Here is a 12213-nt window from a genome sequence, read left to right as displayed (position 1 = left end):
TGTGTGTGTGTGTGTGTGTGTGTGTGTGTGTGTGTGTGTGGAATACTACTCAGTGATCGAAAGGAATGAAATCTTGCCATGTTCAACAATGTGGATGGAACTAGAATGTATTATGCTAAGCCAAACAAGTCAGTCACAGAAAGACAAATAGCATATGATTTCACTCATGTGTGGAATTTAAGAAACACAACAGATGAACATATGGGGAAGGGAAGGAAAAATAAGATAAAAACAGAGAGAGAGGTAAACCCTAAGAGGCTCTTAAATACAGAAACAGACTGAGGGTTGCTGGCAGGGTGCTGGGTGGGGGGAGGGGCTCAATGGGTGATGGGCACAAAGGGCGATGGGCACTAAGGAGGACACATGCGGGGATGAGCGATCCCTGGGTTCTACTCCTGAAGCCAGGACTACACTGTATGTTAGGCAACTTGAGGTTAAATAAAAAATAAATTAAAAGTAAAAAATAGTAAAATCTGTCTCCAAGCACTGTGAAAGGCAACACAGGTACAGCAAAATGCACCCAATATGAACATACAGACACAGAAACCATCGTTTTGAAGCAGCCTGTGTAAACTCTGGGCAAGCATCTGACCCCTCCCCACACTCCAGAAGCCCCCACATGCCTCCCTGCCCCCACACGGTCCCCCTCCCCCAGTAACGGTACTGTGATTTGCACCGTCAGAATTCCCTTAGTTTTTCTAAACATGCTATCCCATCTACCAAGGACTCTACCACAGTATCCCTCAGTATGACATTTCAGCTTTACCTGTGCTGAACCCTATATATAAACGTAACCATACTGGGCGCCTGGGTGGCTCAGTCGGTTAAGCGTCCGACTTCGGCCCAGGTCATGATCTCGCGGTTCGTCGGTCCGAGCCCCGCGTCGGGCTCTGTGCTGACGGCTCAGAGCCTGGAGACTGCTTTGAATTCTGCGTTTCCCTCTCTCTCTCTCTGCCCCTCTTCCGCTCCCGCTCTGTCTCCCTCTCAAAAACGAATAAACAAACAAACCAAAAAAGGCAACCATACAGTCTCCTTTCCGTCCTGGTTTCTTGTACTCAGTTCAGTGCTGTGTTTGAGAAGGTCCCTGTGTCTTTGAACGTCGTGCCCCTTCGCTCCTGCCACTGTCTGGTACCTCGTTATATAAACACACCGACAGCCATGAGTCCTACTGTTGATGGGGATTTGACCGGCTTTCAGTTGGAAGCTCTAAACCTTCCTGTACGTGTCCCTTGGGGCACGTCTGCACGATTTCTTGTGGGCATGCACCTCGCAGTGTGATTGCGGGTGACATCATCAATGTCAGCAGCTGCAAGTTGTAGCCCTCCCCACGATCTGTGTGCAGGGCTCCCACCGTTTCACATCTTCGCCAAAATTTAGTGTTACAAATCTCTAAAAAATGTTAGACTTCTCTGGGCACCTGGGTGGGTCAGTGGGTTAAGCATCTGACTCTTGATTTCAGCTCAGATCGTGATCCGGTGGTTGCGAGGTCGGGCTCCGTGCTGACGGCGTGTGGCCTGCTTGGGATTGAGCCTCTCCCTCTCTCTCTCTGTGCCTCGGTCCTTCACGTGCGCTCTCTCTCCTCTCTCCTTCTCTCTCCCTTTCAAAACAAATAAACTTATGAAAAAAAATGTTTTTAATGTTGGATTTTGCATTGGGTGTTTTCTCACTGTGATTTCAATTTGCCTTTCCCTACTTATGCTAATGTAGTTGAGGGGCTCAGTGCATTTCTATAAAAGCCCCCTGGGCCCAGAAAAGCACTGTCCCAAGGATGGCGGGTCCTATCAGGCTGATGCTGTCGTGAGGACCAGACTGCCCTACTCTAGAGCTCCCAAGAAAGCCGATGTCTCTGCAGGTGGCTGGATCAGGGCTGCCCTGTGGCTTGCGTGGCCAACGAGGGGACAGGCGGCTTTCGTTTCCTGATGTTGCTGTTAACAGGCTCCTTTTCCCTCTTGCACAAGAAGGTCGTAGGACACAGATACCTTTTGTCGGGAGTGTCCCGTTTTTCTCAAGGGGACAAAAAGGGGAATTACAAGTAGTTGGAGCCTCTTGCTTCCAGGTGAGGCTGAACCACTCCATCCAGATCAAACAGAAAGACAGAGACCTTAGAAGGGAACACCTTCCGTCAGCTAGACAGAAATAATACTTGCTTTGCAAAAGGCTCGTTGCTGTCATATTGTTGTCATAGAGTTTTGCAGGATTGCTCTTTCCTTTTCCGTAAGCAAACCGGAGTCGGCGGTGAGTGTCACAGCCTTCCACCGGTAACCCTCAGCCTTCCCTCCCTGGAAATTTTCATAAAAGATTATGCTCCACTCTGAAAAGCCTGCGTGTGTTGAATATACCCCAGATTTACTCACAGCTCTGCAAGTTAATCTTTAACCTTTGCCCATGCGTCCTTAAACAGAAGAAGATGAAATAACAATAAAATCGGAAGGAACATGTGGAAGCCTGTGAAATTGCAAGAGATAGCAAGGGTTGGATAAAGAGGTGTCTCTACCTGTTAGGTGCACGGTTACTTGGATCACGCTTTTAAGGAAGTCGAAGGAAATAGAGAGACTTTTCCTGGGAAGGGGCCCACGTGACAGCCGCCTGAACTTCTCAGAGACGCTGGCTTGTCCTGTGAAGCAGGAGTTAACCGACTTTATGTAGTTTAAAGGTTTAGCGCCAGGACTGTGGGAAGTCACGTGAAGGCAGGTTTTGTGGAACCATAAGCAACACCATTCCAGCAAATAGAACCTGTCAACAAAGGCAGAAGTTTCCAGTCCCTGGATGTGTTCCAGAAAGGGCTGGAAATCCTACAAGGAGATGTCATTCTCGATGATCTCCAGGCCCTCTCCCATCTTTCGGGCTCTGGGTTTCTTCCCACTTGTGGCGGGGAAGAAGGTTTCTGAAGGTCGGCTGCTAAGTCCTCTCCATCCTGCTCAACGATCTTGCCGTGTCTTGATTCATTCAGCCACAAAACAGAAATATCTGTCCTGGGGCACAACAGGTTGTGCTACTATAATAAAATAGAGTATGTGAAATTACTTAATAATCTGCAAACTGTAAGTTATCGGTTAGGTTTGAAATGGGAAGCGTGGGATCTTAAAAACATATGCACAGTTCAGAGTCCTAGAAGAGGAGCAAAAAAAAAAAAAAAAAAAAAAATCCTCTTATAAAGAAGTTTTCCCAGGATTTGATTTGATCTGATAACCAGAAATTTCTGGGGAACTAGTATTTAACCAGAAAAATATTTGGTTTTCTGTTGTAGATAATTATAGTTTTATACAATGTGTTAATTCTTTGTGTATGTATGTGTGTATGCGTATGTGTGTGTGCGCACATGCCTGAGAATGGAGAATTTAGTCCATAACTGAGCCCTTTTTGTAAGAAGGAGAGATTTGGGGCCTGAAGTTCATTAACTCTCATTTCTCAAAAACAGGATAAGAAGGTTTAGGGAGTTGAGCTGAATGTGCCCAGAGTCAAGGATGTACCCAGAAACTACACACTGGCTTCAGGCGCCGTAATCATACATGACTGCTGGTCTCATCTACCCAAGTTCAAAGCTGGGTTCCCAGTAGTAAAGGTTTTACTACGCATTGTTCATACATAACCAGAATCATAAAATGAGGGGCATTCGTCTGCTAGGCTGGACAACAGAGAGAGGAAAATCTTACTTTTCAAGTACCATTACCGTGAAGAAAACATGATCAGCCCTGGGTCTCTCCCACGCAAGACCCCATCAAACCCCACGCACAGCTGATGCCCTTCCAGGCAGGTCTCTCCGCCGGCCCAGCTCGTCAGAGATTCCTTTCTGTTTTCACAGATGAGTAACACCAAACTGGAAACCAGAACATCCTTGGCAAGGCTGTTTATTACCGCGTGGTTATGTTCTCTTAATAGCTAAGGAAGTCAGGCGATCAAAGTGACTGTGCCCGCAGAAGTTCTCATCCAACAAATCCACGGCCCTGCCTCCGAGCTCTGGAAGCATTTCCACCTGAGAAACACGTGTCGCACACGCGTGTGCACAGACGTACCCGTGCAGGCACGCACGCCGCATTCCGCCTGAGCGGTCAAGGCTTATGGACGCCTGCTGTGGACTTTGTGACTTATGGGCACACATTTCTGCTATCTATTGTCTTTGTGTACAAACAGCGACAGACACACTGCGAGAGTGACGAGTGAGCTGAGCTGGAAGGCGCCAGGGAAGTCGGTGCTGAAGAAATTACAATGCCAACAAAATGTCTGTTCTGGCGCGGACGGGTACTTCTCAAGCACGTCCTCAGGTCAGAGTGTGGAGGAGACAGGGCTCCCCTGGCTGGGAAGAGGGGGCAGAAAGGGACTTGAGGGATAATCAGTCTCTTCAAATTCCCTCATCTTACGCGGGAGGACACGGAGGTCCAGGGAGCTGCCTGCAAAGGACACTCGGAGAGTGGCTGGAAAATTCTAGAATTGTACTTGCTCCATTTGGTTTGAAATACACTTTCAGGTAGATCACAGACAAGTAATAGAGTATCCTGCAGTGAAAAGGACTGCTATCTGTGGGTGTGAATCAAAGGGAGCTTCCTAGGCATCCTGGTTCTTCCCCAACCCCAGGTGAGAAATGGAAAACAAAGACACAGCACGTCCCCTCAGCTTTTCCCCTGGGGACTCTGCTTTTATTCCCTCTCCTCATGTGTCACTCCGTCCCCAGCTTCCCATTCATCTTGCTTGCTCCACAACCCAATACACCAGACTTGACTGTGCCCTTCCGCTAACCAAAATGGCTCCCTATAAACGGTGGCATTAATTCCTTAGACGCTATTGACCCTGTTTATTTTAAAAATTCACATTCCATCCAGTGGCTCTCCATCTTGGCTGCCCAACAGAAGCACTATTGAACATATCGACACCCAGGGTGCAAAGCAGAGCAATGACATCGGCTTACCCCGTGAGCATGAGCACGCGTGTGCACGGGGGTGTGGAAGGCCCAAAGCTATCCTTCGATCATCACTAAGTCTCCTCTGGTGATGCGACCATTCAGCAAGGTTGAGGACCTCTGCCCTCAAACAACCAATCTCAACTGCCAGCCCACTGGACCACCTGATGTCCTTGGCTTTGTCAAAACCACCCTGAGGACTACGTCATCCAGCCGATGCTAAGACCTATGGACCCACGTGGATTTTCAGACCTTCCTTCCACCTCTTGAATGAACCCCCTTCCCCATCCTCACAGGAAGCCACAAAGGAAAAGGGAATCCTGACTGCTTTTATCTACCTCTATACTCTTGGCTCTGGACGTACTACAAGGTCTGGGACATGCTCTTTCTTGAGTTCTAAAATGCGGCCCTATTATTCAAAGAAAATCAGCTTCTATAACCAAAAGAGGTCACAAAAATTCTCATCACCAAATTTAAAGTAATGGAAGGAAAAGGAAAAAATTTATTTCCCTCCCCACAAAAAGGATGCCGATATTATGATTTATAACTAATATATATAGTTAACCCTTGAACAAATAGGGGTCAGGAGGTCTGACCTCCTGTGCTAGCAACAACCTACATATAATCTTGGACTCCCCCAGCAACTTAACTACTAAGAGTCTACTTCTGACCAGGAGCCTTACTGGTAACACAGTCAACACGTATTTCGTATATCTGTTATTCCCTGTATTCTTACAATAAAGTAAGCTAAAGAAGATGTTATTAAGAAAATCATAAGGAAGGGAAAATACATTTACATACGCTGCTGTATTTATCCAAAAAAAAAACCACGTATACATGTGCCCGTGCAGCTCAAACCCAAGTTGCTCAAGGGTCCACGGGAGTTTGGTCGGCTTACAGGACTCAGGGCTCCCAAAACCCTTGGAATGTCCTGAGTAATGACAGCAATGGCAGCAACTTTTGTCCTAATACTGGCTCTTTTGTTCTCAGTTCCTGAAATCTCTTTAGAGCCATAAATGGGAAATGGGTGTGTTGTTATTCAGAACCAGCCCTTTTCACTACCCCTGAGTTTCTGTTCCGGGGTTCATCACAAAGGATGTTGAAGGACACCAATGAAGAGCCAGGTGAAGAGACACAGAGGACAAGGTCTGCAGGGGTCCCACACAGAAGCTTTGGTCTTTAGGAAGTCCCCTAAGGATGGGGGCTGCTTGCCAGGGAAGTTAACCATGTGATAAGAAGGATGGAACTTTCAGTCCCACCCCAACCTCTGGGCAAGGGAGAGGAGCTAGAGATCAAATCAATCACCAATGACCAATAATCTAATCAATCGTGCCTATGTAATGGAGCCTTCCTAAAACCCCCAAGGATGGGGCCTGGAAAACTTCCAAGATGGTGAACCAGAACGCGGCCAAGGTGGCGGCACCCCAAACTCCATGGGGACAGAAGCTCCTGCGTTTGAGACCCTCCCAAACCTTGCCCTCTGTGACCCTTGATCTGGCTGTGCATTCACTTCCTTTCACATGCTTTGAAAAAACCAGGGATCTAGTACATGAGCCTGTGTCCTGAGTTCTGGGAGCGCCTCCACCAAATTAATGGAACCCAAGGAGGCCGTCCTGGGAACCTGTGACTTGTACCCAATGTGTCAGAAGCACCCGAACTCCAGATTAGTGTCTGAAGTGGGGGCAGGCTTCTGGGACTGAGCCCTCGACCCGTGGGATGTGTGGGATGCTATCTCCAGCCAGCAGTGTTGGAACTGAACTGGATTACAGGACATCCAGCTGGTGTCAGAGAATGGCTTGCTTTATGGTGCTTTAAAAAGCACATACGTTAACCCCTAAAGTGAGCATGAGTTTCAATTTTATCGTAGCTGTACGTGGAAAATACCATACACATGGAATTCTTTCTTGTGTTACCTGATGCATTAGAACTTGAAGGAGTTCTTAAAAGTAAAAGAAAACAAATGTACGGCTAAAATCAGGGACCTTCCTCACAAAAGCAGTCCACGCCAAGTGTAGACATGAGCCCCGGTCCGTGCATTTAACACACACACACCTGCTTGAGTCCCGCTATGCACAGCAACTGACCACAGATGATCAACAGAGGCTAATACCTGGAAACGCACCACCTCTTGGCAATAATAACACAAGATGTTCAAAGTGCCAAAGATGAACGAGTTCTGAGGACTGTCATTGGCATGAGGACAGGACACAGGACAGAGAAATGACTGAGGTACAGCAACGGCCTGCCTAGTATATTTACACATCTCAGTGCAAAGTCCCTGCACAGGGAAAAGAGGCCAGCCCTCTGCAAAAGAGTTTAGTTTACGTTATTCCAAATACGACACCCTGAGCTGACCACCCCTTTCTGGGTTTGGGGACTTCTCCCTGGAAATTCCATCAACTTATGTTGATGTGTAAAGTCTTTCCAATCCAGTAAGTCCTCGAAGAGGGGTGCAGGAAATGGACCCTTGTTCCACTCTGTTTTCCTGCACGGGGGATTCATCGAGATTTCCGGAGGAGCTCAGTTACAAGGTTGATTGTTTCAGGAAGGGGTGCCCAAATGTCACCAGGGTGCCAATTCCTATAAGGAAGCAGGAGCGGTGGTCCCAATTACCCACCCCCCCGACAGAGGAGAACCTCTGCATTACTCAAGGCTGTACCCTTGAAAGTCACCTTACAAAGATGCATGGCGGTTCCCAAGAAGGGCTCGGCACTGGGGGTCTGTGTCCCACACAAATCCCTGTAATTTACCTATAAACCTCAAAGAGCTTCCTCTGCTCACCTGGGCTCATTACAAGTAGAGCATCGACGTTGAAAGGTCACCCTGCTTAATCTAATCAACAGGCGAGCCACTCGAAGGGTCTGGAAATAAGCTCTTACTTCAGGTGGTTCCCATCTAGGGTTTTTATTCAACACAGGAAAGGGACGGCAAGGTCTGAAAAGACACTCTGCTCATACCATCACAGATATCTCCAGTCAGTGACCAAAGCCCTCAAATCAGTTCCAGCGGCCACAGGAAAAACAGCAGCATTCCCTCTCCAGGGAGTGAATTCCCAGACTGCAACTTTCATTCATAACCAAAAGCAACCAACCACGAGATTCTCAAGTGTCCCTGTGACCCGCAGACCTCTCATCCTCTCCATCCGGTTTCTGAACCTTCACTGACACAAGCCTGGTCACCAGGGGCCCACCTCACCATCATTAGCCCGCCACCTACAGGAAGAGCCACCAGCCTGCCAGGGAAAGACTTGCCCCACAGGGCACGGGGCACAGGGCAGTCCCCAAGGTTTTTGCTCTTAACCAATCCTTTCTGAGTCTCCGCTGAGCACCTCCGTGTCTGGGAAATGCTCACAGGGACAAAACAGAATTTAGCAGATGAAGTAATATACTCCTGATAATAACATTTTCTATCGATCTTAGAACCTATCACAAGAGGACGTGCTTCTCCAAAAGAACCTGTCTGATTGAAACAGCAGTTAAGGAAGTACGATATCAATGTATTAATAACAAAGGAAGGCTGAGCTGAGAACCCATGTGAGTCACCCTGCCCCCCCCCAGATTTTCAAATGGAGACCTTGTGAAAATACGGTTATTTTTAAAAATAACTTTTGTTCTGGGAGAATGGGATTTTTGACAATATTAGAAATAAAGTTGGGGCACCTGAGTGGCTCAGTCAGTTAAGCATCCGACTTCAGCTCAGGTCATGATCGGTTCGTGGGTTCGAGCCCCGTGTTGGGCTCTGTGCTGATGGCTCAGAGCCTGGAGCCTGCTTCAGATTCATTCTCTCTCTCTCTCTCTCCCTCTCTCTCTCTCTCTCTCTCTCTCTCTCCCCCCCCCCCCCACTCATGCTCTGTCTCTCAAAAATAAATATTTTTTTAAAAAGGAAATAAAGTTTATGAAGCTGGCTCTTTTCAAAAAATTAAAATAGAACCCAAGAGGTGGTTTCCACCTATGTTATCCCTTTCACTCGTTTATTAACCCAAATGAGATCAGATGATATACTGGTAAGTTTGCCTTCTCTTATCGCCTGTCAGCAGGAATCGCCCTCCAAAGCAGCGTATGAGGAACAAAGCATTCAGTCAGATTTCAGACAATGAGGGTGCCCTTGTCTCTGGCCCCCGATGGCCACACCATGGAGCATGGGAAAGGGGCTGTAGCGATCAACCGTTTACATATCCGGCTGCAGCCCTAGGAGGTGCGGCTCTGACCGTGTTACGGGTACCAAATGTCTCCCTCTCCAATATCAGATCTCACGGGTGCGTCCAGAGAGCCGGGAGGGCTCCAAACTGAGGTGCAGGGTGTGGGTGTGGGTGTGGGTGGGCATCCGCGAGCACGTCCACGCACGACTCTGCAGGATGCAAAATGCTCTTCTCTCCATCACAGACGTGTGGCAGCTTCCCCCGTCGGCGCCAGGCGTGATTCACCCTGTCCCCATCCGGGATGGAAAATAGCACCTGAATCTCAATCAAGCTGCCAGCGAGAAGAGTTTGCCTGTCATGCAGTCCAAGCCAGGCTGTGCTCAGCGAGTCTTCCAAAATGACTGATGAAGAATTAAGGATCAGGAAGTCCCCAAATAACCACTTAAGTGAGGGAATGATCACTCCATTAAAGCTGCGTGGATGTAGCTGGAACAGGAAATTTCAAAAAAAAAGGTACGAACCAGACCACAGGGTAATAACTGCCAATGTAAGAATCGACAGGGCGATGGAAAGTTGATGGAGACTGGATCTCGTTTTCTCCTAGGCCAACGACGAGCCTAAAAACACGCCTGGTGGCCGCACAATTTGCTAGGCTCAGTTCCACTTGTTCTAATTGTGCTTATTAGCAACAGACACAGAGGATGGCGTGCGGTGAGTGCACGGACCGTCCTTGCTCAGAGCAGGAGGGAAACATGCCTTTAATTCTTCATTTTCCAAAGTAAACCCAGAAGGGGCAAAGCGGGAGGGAAGACTTGAAAAGTTTTTCAGACGGAACACAAAGATGTTGCTATGTCTCCACATCCCATCTAAGTCATGACAAGGGGCACTTGTTTGACAACAGATGTAGGTAACCCATCAATAATCTCTCACTGTAGTATCAATATAATTCGTTCAAATTCTTGCTTTTGCCTCCGTCCTAAATGTGAAGGTGTGACTAGCACATTCGGGCAGAATATCAAAGGGGAATTATGGGTGCAGGTGGGAATTCAGTTGGAAAACATTATTCCAAACACGTTTCTGCCCCGTTTATACAAAAAAAAAATTATGCTGAACAACACAATGGCTGAAAAGAGAAGGGGAAAATTGGGGAAACGGATGTATTTTCACAAACAAGCAATTAGGTCAGTCAGCCCCAGAACCCACAAACCGACGAAGGCCCTCAAAGGAAGGGCTTGTCATTTGGGGGTGGGGGTAGGGGGGTCCTGCAACATAACCCCTTCCATGCAGTCACTGCCTCCCAGAGCTGTCTCAGATGACGGGGTGCACACCTCGGGCCAGAAGTCAAGTTCTGCACAGACCTCAGCCGGGCAACAGGTGTCTTGCTGTGGGTGTGGTTAAGCCTGCCGGATATTTGTTCAATTCGAATAAATGTTTCATTCCTTGTCTCTTTTTGTTTAAACCAAGACCTCAACATGGATCACTGACTGGGGTTGCCCCAAACACACCTCCGGCCACCCGCCCCCTCCCCCCGTCACTCGCCCCCAACCCACCTCATCGACAACTCCAGACCTAGCGCCGGAAAAAATTCCTGCATTTCCAGCGGTGCCCTCAGAAGTAACACGCCAGTCCCCGTCGCGTGGTCCCTCTCTCGCGAAACAAGTACCGGCGATCGAGGCAAAAATAGAGCCCCTCCTTCTAATCATCCTCCACCAAGACCGCAAGGGTTAAAGCATCACCCAAATAAATACGCACAGGCACACACACAATTTCCACGGAACAAGATGGCAACCTCCTCGTCCTCGCCAGGAGGTTCCAGCGCCCTGACCCCTCGGCCCCACGCCCGGGGCGCAGGGGCCGCGGGGCGCGCGGGGCGCAGGGCAGTGGAGGGGGGAGGGGGGAAAGGCTCGCTGGGAGGCGGAACGCCGGGGTCCTCGAGTTGGTAAAGTTGTCCACGCTAAGCTGGCCCCCGGCCCGGCATCCTTGAGCCGCCCCCCCCCACCCCGCCCACAGGGGTCTCGGGGCTCACGGAACCCTCGGGGACGCCGTGCCATGACCACGCTCGCTGGCACAGTCGGCCCGGGGCGAGGAGGGAGCAGGGCCCCGCCGGCCGGGTGGTGGCGGTGGCGGTGGCGGTGGCGGTGGCGGCGGCCGGAGCAGAGCGAGCGGCGCCGCCCCGAGTGCCAGAGGTTCGCCAACCCCAACAGGTCTCGAGCTCCGGGGACTCGCAGCCCCGAGGCCGCGCGGGCATCAGGGCCCTGGTCCTCACGGCCGCGGCGACCTCCTCTCCCCGCTTCGCCCCCGGGACAGCCCGGGTGGGGGGGGTCTGCTTGGAAGTCTGACCGCCGCCCCTCCTCGCCTCGCACACCAGCCCCGGCCCCCGGCCCCACTCCCGAAGAAGGGGGACGCCGGCGCCGCAAAGTTGCGACGTGCAGATAGACGCCCGACCCTCGGCGCCCCCGGGAAGTGGGGGAGGGGGGCTCCGCCGCGCGCGGCCGGGGAGCTCGGGCCTCGCGGGGACAGGACCCCCCCCCCGGCCGCTCGTCACCGCGGGCGCCCCGACCCCGCGCCTCGGCCGCCACACTCACCATCACGTTGCCCTGCATTTTAGCGGTCTTGATCATCGCCTTTTCCTTCATGTCTCCGCAAGTCTGCACCGACTTCTGGCCCCGGGAGGAGTAACTTAATCCATCGTCCCGGCGGCGAGGAGACACCGCCCCGGCGATCGCTGGGTGGAGTTGGCTCGGGAGGACCCCAGTTCTTGCAGCTCTTCGGTCTCCCCACCTGCGCCCGCCCCTCGCCTCTCCCGGGCGGATCACAATAGCGATCAACTCTCTCCGGCCGCCGCGGGAGACGCCGAAGCAGCCGGCGGGGAGGGCGCGGGGGTTGCCGCGCTTTCCGCGGCAGCGGGGGCCGGGGGCCGGGGCCGGGGAGCAAGGCCGGCTGCGAGCCGAGCGGGAGCGGGAGCGGGAGCGGGAGCGGGCGGGAGGGCCGGCTCCGACACCGTGCGTGTCCGCCGGGGGCCGTCAGCGCTCCGCCGGCCACAGCGGCGCGGACCCGAGGGGCGCACGCGGGGACGCCGGCGGCGCGGCCGGCCCGGGGCTGACTACCCGGGAGGGGAGGGCCCCGTATCGGACCCCGCCCGCCCCCGCGCCCCCGCGCCCCCGCCCGCTCCCGCTCGGCT

At 51.4% G+C, this 12213-nt stretch overlaps 1 protein-coding gene across 1 annotated transcript in view; it reads right to left on the bottom strand.

Moving 5' to 3' along the window:
- Nucleotides 1–12063, bottom strand: part of DPP6 (dipeptidyl peptidase like 6) — an 851682-nt gene extending 839619 nt beyond the window's left edge. The window contains exon 1 of the mRNA XM_049642150.1: nucleotides 11618–12063. Coding sequence (XP_049498107.1) covers nucleotides 11618–11668 — 51 coding nt within the window. The 5' untranslated portion in view covers nucleotides 11669–12063. The remainder of the gene's footprint in view (nucleotides 1–11617) is intronic.
- Nucleotides 12064–12213: the final 150 nt, after the last annotated feature.

This window comes from Panthera uncia, chromosome A2 (genome assembly GCF_023721935.1).
Source record: "Panthera uncia isolate 11264 chromosome A2, Puncia_PCG_1.0, whole genome shotgun sequence".
NCBI classification, from domain to species: Eukaryota; Metazoa; Chordata; class Mammalia; order Carnivora; family Felidae; genus Panthera; species Panthera uncia.
The sequence above is the reverse complement of the archived record's forward strand: the minus strand, read 5'-3'. Positions and strand labels throughout refer to the sequence as shown.